The sequence below is a fragment of the Bactrocera tryoni genome, chromosome 3 (genome assembly GCF_016617805.1).
Source record: "Bactrocera tryoni isolate S06 chromosome 3, CSIRO_BtryS06_freeze2, whole genome shotgun sequence".
In the NCBI taxonomy this organism is placed as follows: Eukaryota; Metazoa; Arthropoda; class Insecta; order Diptera; family Tephritidae; genus Bactrocera; species Bactrocera tryoni.
In genome coordinates, this window is record NC_052501.1 from 13,832,188 (window position 1) to 13,857,405 (window position 25,218).

The window sequence follows — 25,218 nt, forward strand, 5'->3', positions numbered from 1 at the left end:
AATAATTATTTATACCAAAAGTTACTGAAAATAAAAAACTCTTAAGATATTAGCTACAAATTTTCCGGAAATAAAAGATATTTACTCTGTATATGTAAGAATCTTTTTCATGCTGTTGCTGTTGCTGTTGCCACTTAATAATTAATTCCCTTTAAAATGTCCATATGCCCCAATCTACACTATTTACAGCCTAATTAGCTATAAACTCCACTAATAACATACTCACTTCCAGACTTGTGTTGTTTGCCCAAATGTGTATGTATGTAGGAATTTATATAAATAAATAGAAATGTCTTCACTTGCAACTTTTAATCATTATTTGCACTGTTCCAAGCAAATGAAGACAAACACTGCAGACTTGCTCGTGCATACATACATTTATGTATTTGTATGTGTGCATAAATATTTATATTATCAAATATTTACTTACGTATATACTTAAGTGCATAAGTACTTGAGGGAAGTGTAAATTCAACAGGACAAATTTGCTGTGAAAGCGTTTGAGCTTACATATCTACAAGTAAACACATAATTATGAAATAAATGTGTAAATAATGGCCGTTTGAGACAAGTGTGCGCAAATACATAAATATATAAATACACAAACACAAGATACAAGATACAACAAAGTTATAACTTTAACTCTTTTGCTGGTGAAAAGATAACAAAAAGACTTGGATATTCTGTATACGGATGTGCTACTATGTCTAGATGTACTTGAGTCTAAATACGCTACTTACTTCCTTATTTAACATTCTTATTTTTATCAAGCATCAACGTACACATAAGTGATGCATATATAGACATTTATAAAGCTGTACCTACCAGAGTTGCCAATCCATCAAGCAGCATCTACATATGAGAAATAGTAGTCAAGCATACAGTATTTAACGCAAATGATTATCTTGCAACAATTTTATTGCAACTTGTTGAAAAACTGTCTGTACAACTTTGCTACATAGTCACAGCTGAAGTTTTTTGTGTTCGTTGTAGGGCTTTGAGTATTTTCTGATGTTTTCCTACGTCCATACGCGGTTTATGGGCCGGCGCCGTTATTGGGCCGTACTTCTTTCGTGATGATGAAGACCGGCACGTTACTGTGAATGGAAACCGCTACCGCTCAATGATAACCGAATATTTTTGGCCCTATTTGGACGGCCCCACAAGCCACAGAGCGAATGTCACAATCGATTTATTGAACGCCAAGTTTGGTGAACGTGTTATCTCACGAAATGACCCAATCAGTTGGCCGCCTCGGTCGTGCGATTTGGCACCGTTAGACTATTTCCTGTGGAGCTACGTCAAGTTTATGGTCCATGCCAACAAGCCAGCGACGATTGATGAACTTCCTACGAACTTTTTGGTCTGACCTTCATCAGCACTACCTCAAAGTAACTTTGTAGTATGTTCCATGTTGCTAATGTTCCAGTACCTCTAGGGTCCATTGGTTCAAGCAAACCTAGGAGGAGCTGAATGGTCTGGGGCAGTTTTGGCGAATTAAGTTTCCAGCAGCCCTCCAGCAACGCAGCTCGTCTGCCTTTTCGTTTCCTTCCATTCCTATATGACCAGGTACTTAGATGATATTGAACGAGGTACCTACTGAAAGTCTAGTTATTGTCTGCTTTCTTAATCTAACGCAGTGAGACTAAGTATTGGCGCCGCAAATAGCTTTAATTACCGCTTGGCTATCCAATAGAAGGTTTATGGATCTTGGCCCTTGGTTCAAAGTAGAGGCCCACGGAGCACCACAATTTCGGGCTAAGAGACTGAAAGCTACCTTCTATGTATGGATTACTAAGTAGATGTTTATTGAAATCTTCGGAAAGCAATGTTAGAAATTATTATTACTAAACCATATTCTACATATTATGTTTCTTATATATCAGCATTCAAAAATGTACCCCTAAGAGCCAGCCATGTTTTTACATACTAATTACATAAAAAAACGAACAATTTTCACCCAAAACCAAAAGTATAAAAATTGCAACCAACTTCTACAATTTGCATTCAACAAGATGTAAGAAGACAATTGACAATTTTTGTTTGCAACACTCGTCGGAGATTAGACTGCCAACCAGCTGACAAGACATTTGCTCTCATGTTGCAAGCAAACAAAATGTCGAGCGAATGTTTAAATAGGCTCGAGCATGACAATTTTTATATCTAAATGCAACATGTTTCTACGAGTGTGCTAACCATGCAAACAAATATTTTGGGAATACCATTGAGTGCACGATTTGTCAGCCAAACCATGTGAATGCCCTCTGGAGAACATTAGACGCTGAATTTTTGGATTCTTTCAATTGACAATGAGGCGGTGGCTTAGAAAATTAAACTTGAGGCCACATATGTTTGAATTGAGCGAGTTTTTATTCGAGAGCATACCTTTCACAATATCCAAGCATCAAGAGCAACTTCTTTATTTCCCAAGTTGCTTTGTTAACATGGCATATATGCATGCATGTGTCTAATAAACTTCTTATATTGAGCGGCTTTGGGTTTTACACAGGTGCCAACGGACATTCGATAGGTTAAGCTGCGAAATTGACAATCAAAAGAGGCAATATAAATTATCAACACTATATACTATATATGTACAATATAATATTAATAAATACTTTTGTTGGTGCATATTTTTGAGGTTACGATCTTTGTCTTGGTTGTGGAGAACACCCTGTTCGTTAGTTGGAAAACTAACGGGCGATCCAAGTAGCTGTAGTTTTTTCAATAGCCTGCCATGTTATTTTTGTTCAGTATACATATTTCATCACGGAAAGGCATACGCCTGAACAAAGTTTACGAATCGTTCAACTTTATTGCGAAAATTCACGTTCTGTAAAGAATATGTTTCGCGTGCCTTACTCAAGTTATGGACAACATAATCGGCCTACCGAGAGTACTCTTTGCAACACCATTAAATATCTTGAGACCCAACTTTCATTATTGGATGACATTCAGCCGAATAGACCACGGCCAGCACGCAGTGAAGACACTATAACAGCCGTAGTGTCGGATAGTACACACGAAGACCGTGGAAAGTCGATTCGGCGCCGATCGTAGTAACGCGGACTGATGTAAGGAACGACTTGAAAGTGTATAAAATACAGCTTGTATAAGAACTGAAGCCGCTCGATCTTCCCAAGCGACATTGCTTCGCTCTATAGGCTCTTGACGAATTCCACGAAGATTCGACGCTTTCGAACCAAATTTTGTTTAGCAATGAGGTCCATTTCTGGCTCAATGGTTATGTAAACAAGCAAAATTGCCACATTTGGGACGAAGAACAACCTGAAGAGACTCCATTCTGCTGCCATCATCGATCTATATTTCCTCAAAAATGATGCCGGTGAGAACGTAATTTGACGCCTGAAATTGAAGCTCGTGATCTCGGCGGAATTTGGTTTCAACATGACGACGTCACTTCCACACATCACATCAATCAATTAGATTAGATTACTGAGAGAACACTTATTTGAGCAGATAATTACACGTTCGATTGGCCACCAAAATCATGTGATATCACACTGCTATACTTTTTCCTGTGCGGATGTTTAAAGTCTTAAGTTTATACGGACAATCCCGCTTCGGTTTTGGGCTTAGAGCAAAACATCACGCTCGAACGAGCCATCGAAAATAACAGTCAATAGATGAACCATCTTAGACGTAGCCACGTCCAACATGTGAAAGAGACCTGCAGTGTCTCTGGAGAGGTTAATTAGTGAGGCTGTTACCACACAATAGCAAAATTACCCTCACGCCATGCCTTTAAGTTTTTACCAACATGTTTCGCCTTCCACTGTCTCCTCCTTGAATAGTAGCATCTGGTCCACTTCACATCCAACCGCATTATAGGATTCCAGTCTTACCGTTCTGGAAGCAGTTGCAGAGCGGATAAGCACTTCAGCCAGTTCTACACGTTTCTGTACCAACAGAGATTTAAGATCGTAGGTTGAGATCGCTTTGACGGCCGTTGGACATGTACACAAAGCCCCCAATGTTTCAATACTTGAAGTCTTACCGAAGTCTGTGGTGTTTTCAATCACCACACCAAAGCTCCATATAAAGCAATGACATAGAGTACATCTACCTGATAATCCTTGGTTAGTAGCCATAGGATTTACCAGCCAAGCGATAGCACATCATGAGATCTTTCGTGCATTTAATCTTTGTTAGATTCACACGTTTGTTTCGATGAAAAGAACTAACCTAAAACGCATAAGGTCTGTTGACAAAGAGTTTGCAATTAATTGGCTTGATGGTCTGCAAAGAGTCTGCTAACATTATTATCAGTACTTTTAAATGCTTTCTAATGATTTTAAAACTTCAAAATTTCCACCATATTGTTAATAAATCGAAGCAACCCACCACGGCTGTCCTATTAACTACGAGTAGCTCAAGTTCGGCTTTTAAGCTATTCGTGCAAAACTGCGATTATCAAAAGAAATGTTTCTGAAAGGCGGTCCGAAAACTTTTCTCACTTGCGTGATCTTCTGCACATCACTCCATCCTCCAAACATGACTCTATCATCTACTATAACCGCGTAAACGGTTTCTACGCAAGTAAAGAAGTTTGAGTTCTCTCAAAATCTAACCAGAAAAGAGCAGTCCTATAAAATGAAGCCCAGCTAATCAGGTAATATTAAAATACCTATAAATGTGGAAGTTAATAATTTTGTGTTGCTAGCGCCTTAAAATACTTCCATGTGAAACGTATCAGAAGATTTAGATCCAATCACAAGCTTCCATACATTCGTAACACAACACAAACGATTTAGAAGTGATTTCCTGTAATATTTTAAACTCCAATTTGACGGTCACATTAAAATTTTCGGCTCAGCTCACAGTGTCTTCAGTCATTTTGCACGCTTCTCAAAGCAAACACATTAATTCCGGCATCGATAGCGCAAATTCTTTGAGTAGCAGCCGATAAAGCCTCGAATGAGATCGAATGAGAATCACTTCATCAATTACAGATTAATGATGCGCTGCGTAGGGAGTGTTAAGACGCTGAAATGGAAACGGAAAACGCATCTGCATATTTTCGTAATTTTTCAGCGCAAATTTTGAAAGAAGAGAGCAAAGAACATAAAATAGACAATAAATAGTTGTTGGAGATAGAAAAGAACGCAGATAAAAAGTAGAAACCTGTACATGTAGTAGATTTATATGTATGTGTGTATGGCCTGTTATCAAACAACGCCTGCCACAAATGAATTATGGCCAAATAAAAATCACGCTAATAAAATCATTTCTCAAAAATTCGTCACACCATTTCGGCTGCTTCAACACATCGGTATATTTCGTACTCTTTCTTTGCTGGCAACAGAAATTCTGTTTGTGTTGTCTTTGTTCTACTTTTCACTTTTAGTATATGTGTGTGCGTATGTTTTATTTATATATACAGTTATAAGGCGTATGTCTGAGCTCACTTGTGTGATTGTGTGAATGAAATCGGTTTTGTATGCGATTCCCTGTGGACCTCAAAGTGTTTCACTAAACTAGGTTTTGTGCGTCAAAAGCCTCACAATGCGCCTAAAACTATAATACGTTTTTAGGGTTTTGGAAAGCAAGTTTAGTACTGTACTGCACAGTGTGTCAGTTTACTTATCCACGTAATTTTTCGCTGACACGAAATGGAGGAAGCAGTAGTAATTTAGCTCAGATTTATCAAAAAAAAAAATCAAAACGAACAAGAAGATTTTGCTCTCACTTCGCTAAAGGAATAACATTGGATTACTCTCTAATTACTTAATCTTGGAACTTATTTTTAACTCTTAGCACTCAAAGATATTTTTGTTTTTTTTTTTTTGTAATTCAATTTCTAAAAATATCAAAATATCGGTAGTATTTTACAACAATCTCAATCACCACACTTTTTATTCTTCTTCGACCACTGTGCCTCATACTACTAGGCCTGAGGGCGCAGAAAGATATCGCAAATAATCAATGTTAAAAAATTTCATACAATTTGTCAACTGAAAATGGCCTGCAGCCAGCAGCTTGCCACCAGCAACAACCAGGCACTGACAGCATTGCATCTGACAGCAGATATAAGATACCAAGGGGTGGGGGAGTGCGAGATAAAACAAAAAGTTGAAAAATACCGCAAAATGTGTGTTGCTCATTTATCGAAAGTCCCGAGAGATGAATGTCGCTATGTGCATATATGTGTGTGTGTAGTAGTAAGGCAGTAATACACAGATAACGGTAAAGGGGATGCGAAGATAAATGTGGATGAACTACCCAGAGGAATAAAAGGCGCACACATACATACTAAAATAGGTTATGTATGCAGGCCTACAAGTAACTATGCGAGAGCGAGTGTGTATGTGTGTTGCCGGGCGTTTGAGTTAACTTTCCCAAACAAAATGCCAAAATTGAACTCTAATGAATAGAAAAATAATTTATAAGCAAATAAATGCGATCAGTGTTGAAAAATTGAAGCCGATAGCTAAATGGATGGGAGTATTTGTGTTGAAATTCAAGGGGGAATTCAGTGAAAATATTATAAATGTTTAAAAGGTATTTCGTAGAAAAAGGTTGATGAATGGTAGGGGATGCTTCATTTTATGGGTACAATTTTTGAACACTTTCAAAGTTTTCCAAATATCAGAAATTCATACTAATGAGCACAACGTTGAGAAAAAAAATAATTTCATAGCGTTTTCTTAGTTATTCAACAAAAATTTATTAATGTTTTTGCAGTTACCCATAAATGGTTTAGGTTTATAAAAATTTAGAATTTTTTTTTATCTTGGATTTTGCTATTTATATTTCAACACACAAGCTACAGCCATTGTATTAGGAAGCTTTGTTTTATATATTTTTTCAAAAATAATGCTTCCTTTGTTTTATTGTGGATTTTTGGTTTGAAAATTTTATGAAATTTTATATGTGAACAGAATTTCGGGGATATGGTCAAAGAGACTTCCTCTTACGGAGTCCAACTTAAAGATCTAATAAAGAAATGTAACGTCTGGTTCAATAATTTTTTTTTAATCGTCTCAGTCCTATTACTTTCCCGAAAAACGCTGTAGACCCAACTATCGTGAAAACTATGTTTGAATTTGAGAGACGCTGAAATACGATTTTGTATGTGAAAAGGCTGAAACTGCAAAAAAAATCGTTTCTGCATCGGATTGTCGCATCTGATTAAAAATGGATCCAATGCGACAACTCTAAATATAACAAGTAAGGAAGGGCTAAGTTCGGGTGTCACCGAACATTTTATACTCTCGCATGATAAAGTGATAATCGAGATTTCATTATCCGTCATTTACATATTTTTTTTATTTTGCTGTAAAATTAATTAGATTAGATCAATTTGTGTACTTTGAGTATTGAATTGTATTTTCATTTCCTAATGTATATATTATACAGAGAAGGCATCAGATGGAATTCAAATAGGGTTATATTGGAAGAAGGCGTGGTTGTGAACCGATTTCACCCATATTTCGTACATGTCATCAAGGTGTTAAGAAAATATTATATACCGAATTTCATTGAAATCGGTATAGTAGTTCCTGAGGTATGGTTTTTGGTCCATAAGTGGCCGACGCCACGCCCATTTTTAATTTGAAAAAAAAAGCCTGGGTGCAACTTCCTTCTGCCATTTCTTCCGTAAAATTTAGTGTTTCTGACGTTATTTTTTAGTCGGTTAACGCACTTTTAGTGATTTTCAACATAACCTTTGTATGGGAGGTGGGCGTGGTTATTATCCGATTTCTTTCATTTTTGAACTGTATATAGAAATGCCTAAAGGAAACGACTCTATAGAGTTTGGTTGACAAAGCTATAGTAGTTTCGAGATATATACAAAAAACTTAGTAGGGCGCGGGGCCACGCCCACTTATCCAAAAAAAATTACGTCCAAATATGCCCCTCCTTAATGCGATCCTTTGTGCCAAATTTTACTTTAATATCTTTATTTATGGCTTAGTTATGACACTTTACAGGTTTTCGGCTTCCGCCATTTTGTGGGCGTGGCAGTGGGCCGATTTTGCCCATCTTCGAACTTAATGAGCCAAGAAATACGTGTACCAAGTTTCATCATGATATTTCAATTTTTAATCAAGTTACAGCTTGCACGGACGGACGGACAGACGGACGGACGGACAGACAGACATCCGGATTTCAACTCTACTCGTCACCCTGATCACTTTAGTATATATAACCCTATATCTGACTCTTTTAGTTTTAGGACTAACAAACAACCGTTATGTGAACAAAACTATAATACTCTCCTTAGCAACTTTGTTGCGAGAGTATAAAAATGATAGGTGAAACCTGGCCAGCCAGCCATATCAACGTAAAACATCATATTTGGCGATATTGATCGCCGAATAAGGGATCTCAATTTGGAGATTTGTCAAATGGTAAAAATTGATAGAGCACCACACCCTTGGGTAGACAAAGCCAAGCGATGTGTTACTCGACGACTGTGCCAAAAGACTGATTCGGAGTGTCATCAATGTTGTACTATGAGCTTCTAAAACCCGATGAAACTATTAGTGGGGAGCTCTACAGATAATACCTCATTAAATAGAATTGATCGATTCTCAGAAAACATCATATTGGCTGGGAGACTTTTTTCCACCCGCTTGATAGCCCAAACTTTTCTCCTTCTGATAACCATTTGTTCCGGTCGATGTAGAATAACACATAAAGTCATAGATACCGCCCTCACTGGTATACAGTTTACATAAGAAAAGGGTATAAAATCTTTTATTACAAATATTCGATTTTTTAACGCAACGCTTCTTTGAATAATCATTTCAATATTCAACGAATATTAGTTCGGTAGTTAAAATATTATTTTTCCTGCTTTCAACAGCAAAATTATGAGTTGCTTTCGAAGAGCTTCCCTATAAACACAATCGCAAAAGTCTAATTGAAGTATTTATAAACTCAATTTAATAAGTCTTTTGTGCACCAAATTAATCCACACTCATACATGTTTCCGATATATTGCTTTACCTCAATAAAGGAAGGTGTTGCTCACGCATCCACTTACAAAATAAGCTCCAGCCCATTTTTTCTGCAGTTAACCTCAGAGTGCATACTGCTTGTCGCTAGCCAATTTTGGGTTGGGTTAGGTTGGGCACTTGACACTCGTTCGACAAGCAAATGAGCTTATTTCGAGCTGTGCGGTTAATTAAGTAAAATTTATCACAATATTGTAAATTATTTCAACACCAAGCCACCGCCAAGCAATCACAGACAAGCCTACAAATATCAGTGGCCAACGGCCGAAGCACGCACATTTAGCCGCAGTTAACACGCAAAATAATACATGTGAGCACCTCTGTATGTATGTAGTTGTAGTTGGAAAGCGAACTGCGCTACTTCATGGCGAATGAGATTACATTTGTTTATACAAACATAAATTTTCACGTAAAATACACGGCTACATATTAAATATATAAGGACAAACGGCATTTCCTACTTTGGCGCGATTGCACCCACTTATGTATTTATGTGTGTGGGTATTTGTGTGTGTGTTATTGGAGTGTCTGCCTCCGTTAACACTTTCGTGACTGTACACCAAACCACCAACAGCGGAATGCCGGCACTGTGTCCTTTGTCAATGCAGAACATATTGCTCATACGCCGTGTAGGCCGACGCTCGAAACATTTAAATGTACGCACATAAAGTGGCATGTGCTTGAATCCTATTGTTTGTTGCGCCATTTGTAAAGCAGAAAAGGTTGAAGTCCTGCTGCTCGTAGTTAAAGAGGACATTATGTGTATATAACTGTATATTTTTATAAATCAAACCATGTATAGGCTTATACATGTGTTCATCTGTTTTCATGTAAGATTGTCGCTGTATCCTACCAAGCGGTAATCGTTGGCCGCTAACTAGCTGCTTTTATAGGCATTTCCTGCTCGTATGTACCATACTGCTTGCTACAAATTGTCAGAGCAACAACAACAACGAGAAAGTAATCGCCGTTTCAGTGCTTACATGTAGATATACACCTATGACTTTGCATGTCGTATTGTATTTTTAATTGAATTATTACAGGGATTTTTTTATCCTATACCCAAATATATTTGCGTTGATTTTTTTCGGTTCTATAATGAAGAACTCAGCGTGAAAACTTTTTATGAAAATGTACACCGATAGGACATAAAGCGACTCCCTATTTTTTCCCACTCTTTTGACATTTCTCTTCACTAAGGTTTGCCATTTCATCATGGGTAGATATACCATCCAACGAAATTATTAAAATTGACTGCCGAAGTTCGGAGTCAGTGGCATCAACTTTCAGAGTTATCATGGTGGACAATTTTCAAGTCGACTTTTTAATATCAAATCCTACTAACTTATAAATCGTAAATGTGCGGGTGACATACGTTATTGCAATATAATGTATAACACAGAAAAATTTCACAAAACAAAACGATGTGGACCAAGTTTTGAGAATCTGTCGAGGTTTTCTTCTGAAGTGACTTCAATGTCATTTTGCGATCAATCTATCTTAAAGCATGTTCCTCCTTCGTCACGTTTTCATGCAGCAAAGTGTCGAAAAAGAGCGCTCAGAATAATCAATGCACAATGTTTTAGCTGGCAGCTGTTGGCTTTGGAATGTTGGTAAACTTGGAGGATAAGCCGCGGAGAATGTATCAATCGAACAGATCACGGATGGAGTGAATGCAGCATCTATTTCGAGTTCTCTATCAATCTGCCTCGTTTCAAATTTAGCACTTTGTGTTACGGATCTGATTGGTTTTATTAACAATTTAATCTGCATATCTTGCTACAATTTGTAACTTCAGTGGTATCTTAGCAGTATTTATTATATTCAAAAATGGAGACAGTCTTAGATTTTGTTTCTGAAATAAAATGGTAATTTTCTGGATTAAATTTCTGTTACGTTATATTTTTTAGAGTGGTAATAAGCCATTTAGCGTTTGGGGGGGGCAATATCTCCAACATCTAATTTTGAATCCGCCTGCTGCTAAGAAAGCATAACGTCTATTCTAGTCTCGAATTTCATTGCCTTTCGAATAAGTGACTTATGTAATATATATCTCCAGATTTATAAGTGCGTTCGAATTGCACTATATATATCGTTAGGCAGATAAGATTGGTACTCAAAAACTTTTCAGACAGTTTTGGCATTAGCTGACTTAGTATGGCTTAAGAATACATCAAATATGGAAAAACACCAGCCAAATGGCTAAAAATATGAACAGTGTTTATAGTCCTAATTTATGAATAGCGAATGAATCGTAAGGTTTCGTCGATTTCGTTCCGGTAATCTAAAGTAAATACTATTTTTATTTCCTAGGAGCTAAAACACTTCTCTTGATACCAATTGCGGAATAAAAAAAGAGCTCGAGATGTGCGTTCCATACGAATTAAGGCAAAAACTTCACGGAACGAATTCTAAAAATCGCTCACTCGCAACAAAATCTTATGAAGCGGATAGTTTCTGGTAATGAATGGTGGTCACTTAGGACAACGTTAAACCAAAAGATTTTTTTATGTTCTATATTACCCTTCGACCAAGCTCTTAATTCAATTCTATCAACAAATGCACCGTCGCCGTAAGTCTTAAGGATTTGGCCAATAGGAGAGAAATTGTGATCCAACAGGACAACAGCAGGTCAAACACATCGATAGCGACTCGGCAGAAGCTTCGGGAACTTAGAATTGAGGATTTTAATTATAAACACTGTGTAATGACTAACTGTTCCTGTTCAAGGTGAAAGATTTTGCTTGGAAAAACTCCCTTTAAGAGAAGCTTATGAAAATCAACTACCCCAGTTTTTTATAGGAGACAAAGGATTCTATGAGAGTGGCATTCTTAAGCTACCTCTAAAATTGCAAAAAATTATCGAACACAGTGCATATTTGATGTAAATCGGGCATAATGGATATCATCATATCATAATCAGAGCCATAAACTTAAATGGATTTCTAGAGACCTTTCATTAGAACTTGTGTATTCCAACGAAAGTCTGTCTCTTTGTGAGAGAAAGTTACAACGATCCAATTATCTAACAATCTTAGTCGGTTGAGGTTGCACCTTAGACTAACTCTTATCGTCTATTTTCACCCTAATAGTTAGAAAGTAGATTTTGTAGATAGAAGTTGTCCAGCTAATCTTGAAATAGTCCGTATAATAAATTGCAAAGATTTATGTTCTTTTTTTGCGGAGAATGATAAAAGTAGTTGAAAAGTGGCTGGAGCTGACAACCCTAAACTACGAAGGTCATTATCGAGTTGCCGTGAGAATCGAGAGTGACCCGTGCAGCTTCAACCTAAATAATGTAGCAGGTTAAGCTCCTACTTATCCAGAATCGACATCGACATATCTAATATATAACCAGCATGTAACGAGTTCCGCATGGTCTTAACTATTTCTTCGAATGCCCAGCTAACCCAACACATCTGACATCCCCCTCCCTATGTTCCGACTCGACAACTTTTCTTATTAAGGCACATAATTATTCCTAGTATATTTGTACTCGAGCGTTACATTTATACCTATCTTAGATCAGAAATAAAAGACTCTGTTTAAGAACCACTGCTTAAAATTCATTTTTACCAAATATTTCACGAAAATTATAAAAACAATAACATATCCTCGCTTTGTTGGGATTTTTATGAGAGCAACAATAATTTTTCTATTAAAAAGACGTTTTAAGAGCGCAACAATATATATTCTCTTTAGTTGGCGTATGACAAGAGTATGGAAAAACCACTAGCGATTCAAGAGTCGAACTCATATTCCTCCGGTGGAGTTAAACCATCGATCTTATAACATTGATCCTTTGCCGATTTACATTCTTGCTTTGTTGGTGGTTTTTCGTCACCTTCCCAAGTAAAGTATGGACACGTTGTCTTCTTATGATACTCAGCTTGGCATAAATAGACGAATGTGTAATAAGGTTTGCAGGCTTTCTTAAAGAAAATCTTGCTGGCGGGATTACCCTTAATCTGTCCGTAAATCTTTGCAGCTGAAAGAAACAGTATTTTTATTAAAAAAAAATAATAAAAAAAAATGTATGAAAAAATATATAAAAAAAAATAAAAAAATGTATAATAAATTTTACCACTCACTTGAAAAAATCCCTTTACTCACCATCTTTGCGACAGTATTCGTACATTTCAATATAATATTGCTGCTCTTTGGGACGATCCGCATACGTAATCGCCACATCCTCCTTCACAGCTTGCATATCAATATCCTCAGCGTCTTTGGTGAAATAATTGCGACTTTTATAAATGCACTCGACTAAACACTATGCCAGCACACAGGAAAATAAATAAGTATTTAGCTGTTTCTTGAAAAAGTTTATTCAATTATTTACTGATAAAAAGCCAATCAATTTAGTGGGGCTTTTCTCGTCCTCCGCCGGAATTTTGTCCTTGTGTAAGAGCACGCATTTCGCTGTTACCTCATCGAAGATTATATGTAAATTGTCGCAGCAGCCTTTGCGCTGTTAACCATTGTGTCAAATTTAGCGAAAAAGTAACACAAAAAATCAAAAAAGTGACACAGCAAATTCGAAAATATATCATAAATATTATAGCAATCAGAAATGGTCTCTACATAATATTCAAAAGCGTTACCGCGTTGCTGCACTTTTTCTCATCGAGCGTGCCAATATCGCTGGCAGCCGTGTCCCCAAATGCTCTTACAAACAGCTAAATAAAATACTCAAGCATTAATATAAATATAATTGAATCTTTTAACTTCAGTTGCCCACCTTCAGACATATCACAAGGCACAAAATCTCACTTGGCTGCATAGTTAGGTTTCTTCCGTTATGGTGTTGGAACTCTGCGCGCAACAACTGTGTCTCTGGTATTATTTTCGGCTAAAAATATACACTGATTTTAACTGAATTTAAATATATATTTTTGTTGGTAATGACCTTCGAATGTACATACTACTAATGCTACTGTCAATTTAATTACTAATTTAATTGACTCATTAATGAGATTAATGAAATCTCAATTAAAACGATGGCAAAATTGAAATTTTTAACTCATTTAATATAAGCTATTTTTGAAATCAAACTTTGATAACTGATATAAAATAACAAAATAATTACGCAGTAATTTAAAATATTTTGATGAAAAATCACCTGGATAAATACTTACCAGCCATTTAAGCCTGCGAATGAATCCATCTCTTGCATTATTTCAAGCCATTCGGATGTTCATTTCCAATCTCGTTTTCCTTTTTTTGGAATAAGTTACAACCACATACGAACCACTGTTGTATTATACCTACATAGTTTCCGAATCTAGCCAGTACCTTAGAAAACCTCGAACTTTTTAGTCGTACTGTCAAAAATCACCTTTATAAAAATTTCATTCGCCCACGAAGAGTTAAGAAATACTAATTATGACAGGTTGGGTTGGTTTATGTAGCAGAGTTAATCCAAAATCGTTGGATCTCATTTGGACATATGTTTGTTCTTTGTGTTACCCAAAAACTTCTAAAACCGCATCACATAATAGATTGACAAAGCGTTTTGAGCTCACCACAAATTTATTAAAGCGGTTAAAACAATCCCAACCACTTCGGTATAATCTCTAAAGGTGTAACTACCGATATATTTCAATCTCAGTCTGGCAAGAGCCGAGCAATAGAGGAGAACGTGACAAAATTATAAACGTTTCGAAGATGAAAGGGTCCAAAAACGTCAACACCTAAAGAAATCATGATCCAAATAAATAGGTCAATTACAAAAAATCAAATTCCACAGAAGTCAAGATCCGCAAAAGTGAAAGAAGCAAAAATAGTTATAAGATCGCAGAATACATACTTTCGACGAACGAAGCTTGTGACTTTTATAACTTACTGGATCTCTAAGCCATATCAATTTCGAGCCTTTGCAGGCAATATCAAAACTCTGAATGTCTTTCTACTTATTTAAACTGCCTTAGTATAAAATCTGTCAGCCAGAAGCGAAAGCGACTATAGTAGCTATCAAGTTATCAGCGAATATCATACTATACAATAAAAAAAAGTTCGGACAACAAAAGGCTATACTTATAATCTGGAAAAATTCTGAAGGAAGGGTATCAAAAATCAATAGACTAACTGTTGTTTTCGAAACTACAGCATTTTGACCATAGCTTTACGATCTTCATTCTGGTACAATCTGTGAAGACGGCAGTTAGTCGATTGATTTTTAATTTCATGTAGAATTACAGTTCTTTTCGTAATTCCGCCATGTATGATCATAACCTTATGATCTGCTTTCTGGTAAGAAGTTTAATGAAATAGTATATTTGGCAGATCTGAATATAGAAGAGGATCTCTCAATAATCACGTTTATCATTAGTGTGAAAGTGGAGAATGTTAATATTTACAATTGGGGGAAACCATTTTTATACAAATTCAACAAAGTATTTATTTTATAAATAATATGAACCCAGCTGCAAGGTTGTGGGCGTTAGGTGAGTTATTCATAAGGAACTTTGGGTATAGATCCCTTAGGAGGCGAGAGAAGGTTTCCTGTCACGCTAAAAGGCACAGGAGCTTGCGACTCGCACGTGGAACTATACAGAGGAATCAAAAATGGCTAATGTAATTGGAGTCGGAATCTAATACTCGGAATAATGGAGTATGTTCCAGGCAGAAGTCTTAACGGGTAGCATGCAACATAAAGAAGATCTAAGTACTATATATATACGTCGGTAGCCAAGCGACAATTAAGACAATATTCTCACATTTCACTAAGTTAGAGAATGCTCTTAGAAGCAGAGAGCTAGTAGATGTAACGGCTGTCCGGAAAGCGGCTGCATAAATAATAAGTTCCAGACCACAAAGGAATTTCAGGAAACGAAATAGCTGATGAGATTGCCAAAAGTACCATCCGTCTGGCTACCGAAACAGTACAGAAAATACGTAAGTCACTAAAAATTAAATAAAACGATATTTAGAAAGGACTGACAGTCGGATCAGGGCAAGATGGAATACCTTAAGGACTTGAAGGATACCCAAAATCAAAGCCCGGAATAAAAACTCAGGACCAGTACATCCATGTATGCCGTGACATCCGGCCGTTATAGCTTAAGCTATTTTATAAAAAACTTATCTGCTGTACATAATTCTACAGAAGATTGGGTATATACTACAAAAAATAATTACATTAAATCTGTAAAACACAGTGATATTTCATAAGTTGCCTACCTGTGCCAGTCATTTCACATTTGTTCGCCATTAGTCTAGAATTTAACGACCAAATACTTAAATTAAATTATTTGCAATTAAATAAGTTTCGCTAAATTGAGCATAGCTTGACTTAAAAGCGCTAACAAATGGAAAGTGGTCGCTATAAAAATGAAAAATTTAACGAAACTGCGGCAAAAACTGAGAGCAACAGTTATTGTGACATACCTACTTCCCACTGAGCTGCGCCATGAAGAATTTAGTTTTGATAATATTTTCCGTCAGTTTGGTATTGAAGGTAATATTACATCTTATTTTATAATTTATAAAAAAACTGTCACCAAATTTCACTGCACTACAATCGCGAATCCAACACAGCTCAGCAACTCGCTTAAAATCGACTGCGACAATCCCGAGTCGATTAAGGAGGATCGCATACACTATTGCTGCAAACATCCCGATGGCTATCAGGAGGTCGTGGACTCGTGCGCAAAGGAGACAGGCTTCAAATTCATCAAACACGATGAGGAGGCAATGGTCGACATAACGGTTGATCATGCCATAATGGGCACGTGCTTCGGCAAATGTGTCTTCAATAAACTGCAATTCATGAAAGGCGCTGATTTGGATATGGCTGCGGTACGCACGCACTTCGAGAACAAATCCAAAGCAGATCCAGAATATGCAAAGGAAATGATTAATGCATTTGATCACTGTCATGGCAAATGTGAGTAGAATGTAGCGTAGTTTTTAAAACAAAATTTCTTCATTTATATATGTTTGTTTTCGTCCGTAGCCGTTGAGAACACCGCGCAGTTCTTGTCCAATCCAATCTTCCGCCAAGCTCACGCTGAGTTCTGCGATCCCAAACCGGGTGTCATACTGGCCTGCGTAATACGTGAGTTCTTCCACAACTGTCCTGCGGATCGTTGGGCTAAAACGGAAGAGTGCAACACTGTGTTGGAATTCAGCAAGAAATGCAAGGATGCACTGACGACTATTTAAATATCAGTTTCCGTGGATCAAATGTTATTTGAAGTAATGATTTATGAATATGAAAATTAAAAATGATCGTTTGAGAATTTACAGTTAGAACATGACATCTAAATTTTATGCTGGAAGGGTTAAGGTTATAAATATTAATTCAAAAACTTTTTGTAGCTGTAAACTATAATTCTTCTTTATATTGTTCCCTAATAAATGCTTTGGCTCTTTCGATTAAGTAATTTTTAATTACATTTCGAAATATTGCAGTTGGGACGGAACTATGAAAATTTTTACAGATTTTAATCGTAGAATACCCACAATAAAACAAATTTGAATCGGATTAATAAAAAATAACACTTTCACATTTATTCTTTACCATCACCTTAAAAAGAGGCTCCCATTAAGCCCATTCAAGCATGCCAACGTTTAATCAAATTTTGCTTACACTTGTTATTAACCTTAGTTGGGATGGTATTCTGTATCGACAGTAAATGGTTTAAAGAGACTCATGTCGCATTCTCCGAAGCGGTATTTTTAGTTAGAAATAAAGTTACAGCGAATCACATCTGGCGAACAGAGTTACTGAGCAATGACTCTCATTTTGTGTTTGGACAAAATGTCTTGTAAATGAATTTCCTGCCTACAAATCCGGTTTTTACAACGATTTTTTCACGAAGACGCTTCAGAGCCAAAGAATATTCCTTATTGACTATTTGATCCTGAAAAAAATCGGTTCTCAGAGTAAGCGATGATCATTACTTTGTATTTTGACCGACTTTGACGTGGTTTTTTATTCATAAAGCCAAGCCTTGTCATCAGTAATAATGCTTTTGATGTAGGTAGGGTCTTCAGCTCCGTTGTAAAATATCTCTTTTGACGATGTCTTTAAGAACTTTACTGAATGTTTGCTGCCACCCAAATGATTGGGTTCGGGATAAAGCCGACTCCTCAGCCAGACCCATCGGGATGTTTGCAACAATTGTGTACACAGTATTACTTTTCATTGCAGGATAAGAAATTATAATGAAAATTCTTTAAGTTCTTTTTATTATAATTTAAAAAATCAAATTAATGGATCAGTTTATGATAAATTTTCATCCGGAAATCAGAGGCTTTCATATGATATGTTACAGTTATTACTAATTTAAGTAGCATACTGCTTAGATGTGAGTTTGTTATTAGATTTTCCTAACTTCTTTAAAATAAATCAAGTTTGTTTTTGTTGTTAGGGTAGTAAAGCTAAGATCGAAGGCATCCAACGGTAAGGCCAGAAAACGTGCTGTTTCGACGAAACAATAGGGAGATGGGTGTCAGATGAATGGAGTTAGCTAAAGAGTTAGTTAGAAGTGGTTAGAGTCATGTGAGGATGCTGCAAATATGTTTGATATGTCGGGGTCGATTCTGGATAAGTAGGACTTCAACCCGCTACAGTATACAGAACGAAACTGCGTAAGGGCCACTCTTGATTCTCGCAGCAACTCAAGCTCTTCGTCTGAATTGGGTTGTGGTTTGACTACAAATATGTCATTCTTCATTCATCAATGTTCTATGAAAACACCCCAGCAAAAACTGCTTGGAGAGGACTTCATTAGCTCCTCAACTGGGAGCATGTGGGCCTCACTGTGTAAATGTTCGATAAGAGGCATCATAGGGATTTTGTTGCGACTATGTGTTTCAGCAATAATCGCCGTCGTGTGAAGAGTGAAGGAGCACAGGCTGTCGAGTGTCACACCTAAAATCTTAGGGTTATTTACGGTCGGAATTTTAATGCCATCGACTGCAATATTAAGATCAAGTGTGTACTCCTACGTCCAGGCTATAAATGTGGTCGCTTCGGATTTAGTGGGGGAGAGTGTTAGGTTCCTACAGCGAGAATGCGAGAAAAGTCTGAGAGATAAATATAAATTATAAGTCTCGGTCTGAAGTGGGTGGTGGGTCGAGTGCTGATATCTTTGCTAAAGCATAAATTTTATATTTCAGCACAACAATGCGCCTAATTGAAGACAACATTTAATACTATCTCAATAGTTTCCTCGTTTCAATTCTGAAGAAGGCCCGAATATCCCTTAAGCTGCTTTGAAATCTGTCAACAAATATTAAAAATCTAACTACCCAAAACAAATAATTCTACATTACCCTAACTAAATTCTATTTTTGTTGCACTCACTGCCGCCACTTTCGGTGCCAACCCCCTCTGCTATCATTTCCTCACCTCTTTTTCTGCAAAATAAATTACAACTTCCCTAGTTTTGCGCTTTGTTGCAGGCAATTTGTATTCCAATTTGTGACATAATGACAAACTCTGTGCGCCGCAGCAAAGAACTCGGATTTTGCCATCCGTTGTGCCTCAAGGAAATTCGCATAGCAATTGACAGTGGAGCAGTGCTGCCACTTTTCTCTTTTTTTCTTTCATTTATTTATTTTTTTTTTAGTGCGCTCCCCCTAAACTTGGGTAATTTCGCATTCAAAAGCAGCAGATGAAAAGCTGCCAAACTTTTTGCCGCTCAACTGTAATATTTACAATTGCAGTTTGTGATTTTATCTCCCACGCTATTCATGCCTGCGTTTCGTACATTCGTCAGCTTTCTCATTTTGCCATCATTTCTTTCACCACTCAAAGTTGTTAAATTCAATTTTGACGTTATTTTGTGGGAAACAAAGCGTTCAAATACACCGAATACAAAACGCAACTTTTCCATGTTATCACAAACTGTCAGCGCTGACGACAACTGCAGCCTCGTGCAACAGTGCCCGCAACTACTTATGCATGAGGCAAGGTTCTGCAGATGAATGACTGATGAGCAGTTAACCTAATAGTTTTATAGTTGGCCTATTGTTGCGTATGTTTTGTTTTCACTTTTCATTTGTTCTGCGCAGAACAATTTAAATTATTAAAACAAACTTGTAATGTGACAAAAGATACGATTTACAGAAGTCTAAACTTCGCCCAAATGCCATTGTTATGTACCATTTCTGCTTTTGGTTACAAAAAGTTGGGTTTGGTTCTTGTAGGAATATATTAATTAGGGTTACTGTGCATTATGTTAAGTTATGTTGATTGATATAGTATTAGATTAGTTTGTTTTAGGTTTGGTTTACCACAATGTAGCACTCCTCTCATAAGAGAAAATATATTTTTATACTTATACTCTGAAGTTATGTTTTAGAGAACCACAGAACCTTTCTCTCGAAAACTCGTGACGCCGAATAATCAGATGTTGACATCGTCCATGCCTCCGCACCATTTAGCAGGACGGGAATTATGAGTGACTTGTAGTGTTTGGTCTTTATTCGAGAGAGAACTTTACTTCTTAATTGCCTACTAAGTCCGAAGTAGCACCTGTAAGCAAGAGTTATTCTGCGTTGGATTTCGACGCTGCCATTGTTGTGGTTGTTAATATTGGTCCCAAGATAGACGAAAGTCGACCTCAATGTTATGACTTTCAACAGTGCCGACTATTTGTTTGATGACAGGAGATATTTCGTCTTGCCCTCGTTCACTAACATACCCATTTTCTTCGCTTCCTTATCCATTCTGAAGAAAGCAGAACCACCGTTGCGGTTGTTCAGGTCAATGATATCAATATCACCAGCATACGCCAGCGGCTGTACACTCTTGTGGAAGATTGTACCCTCTCTATTCAGCTCTGCAGCTCGAATTATTTTCATCGGCCTCGTCTGAAACCTCGTCTCGTGTCGAACGGCTCGGAGAGTTCATTCAAGATCCTGACAGAGCTTTTGGTATTGTTCACCGTCAGTTTACACGGTCGTATTAGTAAAGAAGTCGTTGTAGAAGAGGCGCAGTAAGCTTTTTCGCGGATGGGTCGAAACTAGCAGGAAGGTTGAATGGGGAGTTTCTGTAAGGAACTGAATACACCGTTGTTCGAAGCTGACCAAGGGAGTTCCTTGTTATAATGAACTTCTCAACCTAATCTAATTGCAAAACTATAAGGTTAGGTTAAGTAGAATTCAATATACATCACCTTAGGCCTCATATTTACATGCTCACCAGCTCAACGGGATTTCAGAAAATATGATGCATTCACTTCACATGCTCCCCTTCTCGTTTTGTTCTGTCGTCTCAACATACACCTACCACACCAACTTTATAGTAACTGGGGGAACATACTCAGAGGTCTGCAAGAGTTTTAATCGAATAGTGTTCTTGCGTCTGTCCGCAATTTGTGATGGAGGTCACTTCAAATCGTAATATGGAGAATATGTGTATGTAACACTCATATATTTCGAAATTTAGTTTACATTTTAACAATATTAAATATGTATGTGTGTGCATATTTTATGTAATTATTTACATTTTTTTAAAACTTTATTTCCCGTGAACTTCATTGAATTCCTTCTATATAAGTATCATAAGCACTTGTCTCTTATACCCATGTGCACACTGTTGATGTTAAAATTTAGACAACTTTAAAGTAACCAAACTTTCGGTATTTACCAAATTTATTTCAAAACATTTTTGGAACTCTTTGAGCTGGTTTTCAATTTAGAGAATTTTGAACTTTTCAAAATTTAATTTCGGGATCACGAACTATTGGAGCTATTGATCGAGTATTCAAATTTAGACAGCTATGAACAAATAAAATTTTCGGTATTTACAAAACTTAATTTCGGGATCCCAAAATATTTCGAGCCTGATTGTGCGAGTGTTCAAATTTAGACCACTAAGAACATTTCAAATTTTCCGGATTTACTAAACTTTATTTCGGGATCCCGAAAAACTTCGGGGCTACTTGTGCTAGTATTCAAATTTAACCAACAATGAACAATTAAAATTTTCGGGATTTACAAAACTTAATTTCGGGATCCCGAAATATTTCGGGACTGATTGAAATATTATTATTTTAGTTGAATCAAAAAGCTTTATATCTAAGCACCAAATTTCGAAGGTCAGCTCCACACAGAAATGCAAAAATTTAAACAAGTGCCTACTAATCCCGAATCCCGAAATCAAATATTTGTTGTACAATATTAACATATAAACTAACGGAATGCACAGCTGCGGGTCACACATTTTGCAATTTTCAGCGCCATTTGCTGCAAGCGTGAAAATTTATTTTTATTTGTGTTGTTAGTGTTTTTTTAAGCGCTTTGCACCGACATTTCCTCTCAGATTGCGTTGTGTTGCAAAAAATTGTGGCAATAAATTGCTGGCATCAAGGTGAATGTGAGGCATAAATATATATTTAAAGAAATGCAACAGCTAGACAAGAGCTGTGGGGAGGCAGAGAAATGCAGACATATCCGTTAAACATGCATGTGTGTATGTGTGTGTACTGACAGACACACACTCATACATACATATATACGCATTCTAAAGGAAATTCTACATCAATTCATTCAATATTTCTTAGTTTACATTTCTCCTTCCGACCCTTCTGACCCCACCGCCCCCAACTCCAACAAGTTGCTGAAATAATTCGCCGCACTTCATAAATTTACAAACACACACACACCCAAAGCGGAAACGGAAGTTAAAGCAAATAAATACAAGTACCCACTTTACAAGTAACGAATATCGAACAGTATTGAAGAGCAACAAAACAACAACAACAAGAACGGTTGCAATAGCACAAGTGTTGGCTAAATAAAAATCCAGCCAGCCAGCGGCGTATAAATAAATGCGAGAGAAATTTGTTAGCAAAACTGCCGGAAGCAGAATTCCTTTAAGAAAATTATTACAGCGCTAAGGAGTATAATTTCAACAAGGGCAACAGCAACAACAGCAAAGTGAAGGCACAGCAAATTCCAAAAGTGGAAATAAAGCAGCTGCAATAACTAAGGAGCATTTCGAACAGCTGCAGCTGACAATAATACGCTTGTTCAATGTATGCGCTTGTGTGAGTGTGTGTGCGTGTATATGTGTGTTCACTCTATGCGGGTGCAAGCTGTATAAATGTCGCTCATACCACACGTAGCACCATAATCAGTGGATGGTTCGGAAGCTGAGCAAGGCAGCCATTGAGAAATGTGTTAGTGAAATGAAGAGGAAATTTAGCAGTGCAAAAATATAAAAAAAAAACAAGCTGGCAACGCTTAATAAGTGGGCATTGAAATGGAATTTAGTAGCTGACCACGCTTGATGATGTGGCCGATTTGAAAAATTCACTCAATTTAGAGTAAAGTATTTTTGTTTGTTTTCTTCTTCTTCCTCGCTCTTCTTCAAATAAACAGCCAAATGCACTTAAGCCTAATAAATTTCATGCTGCACCATAAAAATAATTCCAAATTTAGTGGTAATAATTTGAGAAAGTGCTAAGACGGCAACACAGGCCAACAAGGAAGCACGCAGACCAGGCTTACAAGCAAGCCGCTGTAACCGAAATTGCCTACAACCACCAGCCGAGCAGGCAACCGAGCATAAAACAGTCGAGACTGCAACTGAGTAACGGTTGTTTGTGCATTTGTTCGCCCGTTTGGCGTTCCGCGTCCGAGAAAAGCGCACATAAAGCACAGCAAAGCAACGATGGCCGCAAGCGGCAATAATAAACACAACAACAACGCATAAGGCATAAATACACAAACAAAAAGCGCATAAAGAAATGTTGATTGCACTGGCAACAAGCAGCAACAAAGCTGTTAACAAAAACAACAACAATAATAACGACGTTAACAACAACAACAACAACGACACTGTTATCAAAAACAAGAACAACACAGTTGAAAAAAGTATGACAACAACAACAACAGCGCTCTTAAAAAATAACAACACTGTTAACAATAAATATATAACAACAACAGCGCTCTTAAAAAACAACAACAACTACAAATGTACAACTAAAGCTTCAGTGCTTTATGTGTGCGAATTCTCAGCTCAAAGCTGCTGCAAGAAGACAGCGCAAAAAATGTATAAATTGCCAAATACCGTCTGGTCAGCAAACGCATGTGATTTCGTGCATTAGAAAATGCTAACCTCAAAAAACAGTGAGAAAAAAACGAATTTGCTGGTGAAAAAATGCAAAAATATTTGCTCTTGCTTGCTTTGTCTCTTGTTCCTTTTGCAAGTCCTTGCAATCATACATTTGCGAAATTGAAATTTTAATCAAATAAAGAGCGCTGCTATGCTTTGCATTGTTTATGGCGTTCTCTCATTGGATTCGTGTTGCGCATTTTGACCAAAGACATTCGTTTGTTGCTTCATAATTTGAAGAAAGGCTGCAAGCTTTCCTTCATAATGACTAATAAAAGAAAGATTTAAGTTGAACTGAGACACTAAGGCTTGAATGCTAGACTATAATGATTTATCAGCAAAAGCCTTAATGTTAGCTCTTTAAATATTTATTACCAAAAAGCAGGTCTCTTAAAGTTACGGGTGGAGAGTTTGATTTAAAAATGTAGTTCCAAGTTTGGACTTCAAGTATTACTTAAGAAGAATATTAACCACGCGGTTTCCCAATATTTTCTTATTATAGATTCACGGAGACATTAAGCACAACCATCAGTAAAATATTCAAAATTTCGGGATTCGGGACAACTTTGTAGTTTTCAAAATTTATTTTCGGGATCCCGAAATAAGTATTCAAATTTAGAGAGCTATGTGTTCATAGTTTTTTAAAATTTTTGGCATTTATAAAATTTCATTCGCCTCCAGTCACCTCTTCTGGAGTAGCAGAGCTTATAAAGAGTCTTGAGGATTATGACAAATGTATCTCAAAAATTTTCTTCAAGAAATATAATGAGAATTTTATCAGAAAAATAGTGACCTAGTACTTAAAACTGGTCGTAACTATGTACCATCTCATCAAAATGACCCGTACTTATAAAAAACCACATCTTCAAATATTATATTATAACGGATATATTTACTATCGTCTTTAAAATAGGATTCTTCTAAGCCAGTACAACCATGCCAACGACCGATTCAATTTTCCATACACTTATTATAAACCTTGAAAGAATGCCTTCTATGACTTCAGCGACCTTCGATTTTATCGGTTTCGGCTACTCGCTAGATAGTTGAACAGTTTCGATGTCGTATTCATAAACTATAAGAATGGCAACTAAGTTCTCAAGCAGCTCTTTTCCGGTGTGGTTTTTACAAAAGATTCAGTTTTTTTGGAGTGACATG

At 36.8% G+C, this 25,218-nt stretch overlaps 2 protein-coding genes across 2 annotated transcripts; one reads left to right on the forward strand and one right to left on the reverse strand.

Moving 5' to 3' along the window:
* Positions 1 to 12,724: 12,724 nt before the first annotated feature.
* LOC120773107 lies at positions 12,725 to 15,121 on the reverse strand. Its single transcript, XM_040102082.1, has 4 exons — positions 15,113 to 15,121; positions 13,327 to 13,455; positions 13,098 to 13,257; positions 12,725 to 12,972 (listed from the first exon to the last, which is right to left on the reverse strand). Exons 1-4 carry the CDS (start codon positions 15,119 to 15,121, stop codon positions 12,725 to 12,727), a joined length of 546 nt encoding a protein of 181 aa, XP_039958016.1.
* A 1,274-nt stretch (positions 15,122 to 16,395) lies between these two features.
* Positions 16,396 to 17,150, forward strand: LOC120770022 (general odorant-binding protein 66). Its single transcript, XM_040097119.1, has 3 exons — positions 16,396 to 16,443; positions 16,524 to 16,872; positions 16,942 to 17,150. The coding sequence occupies exons 1-3, from the start codon at positions 16,396 to 16,398 to the stop codon at positions 17,148 to 17,150; spliced, it is 606 nt and encodes a 201-aa protein (XP_039953053.1).
* The last annotated feature ends 8,068 nt before the right edge of the window (positions 17,151 to 25,218 follow it).

Excerpts from the sequence above, each read along its gene's own strand:
- LOC120773107 (XM_040102082.1), bottom strand. Across the intron at positions 13,258-13,326 it reads AATTGATTGGCTTTTTATCA|TGTTTAGTCGAGTGCATTTA; the intron begins GTAAATAATTGA and ends GTGCTGGCATAG. Across the intron at positions 12,973-13,097 it reads CGAATACTGTCGCAAAGATG|CTGCAAAGATTTACGGACAG; the intron begins GTGAGTAAAGGG and ends TGTTTCTTTCAG.
- LOC120770022 (XM_040097119.1), top strand. The coding sequence starts at position 16,396 with ATGAAGAATTTAGTTTTGATAATATTTTCCGTCAGTTTGGTATTGAAG. Across the intron at positions 16,444-16,523 it reads CCGTCAGTTTGGTATTGAAG|CTCAGCAACTCGCTTAAAAT; the intron begins GTAATATTACAT and ends AATCCAACACAG. Across the intron at positions 16,873-16,941 it reads TGATCACTGTCATGGCAAAT|CCGTTGAGAACACCGCGCAG; the intron begins GTGAGTAGAATG and ends TTTCGTCCGTAG.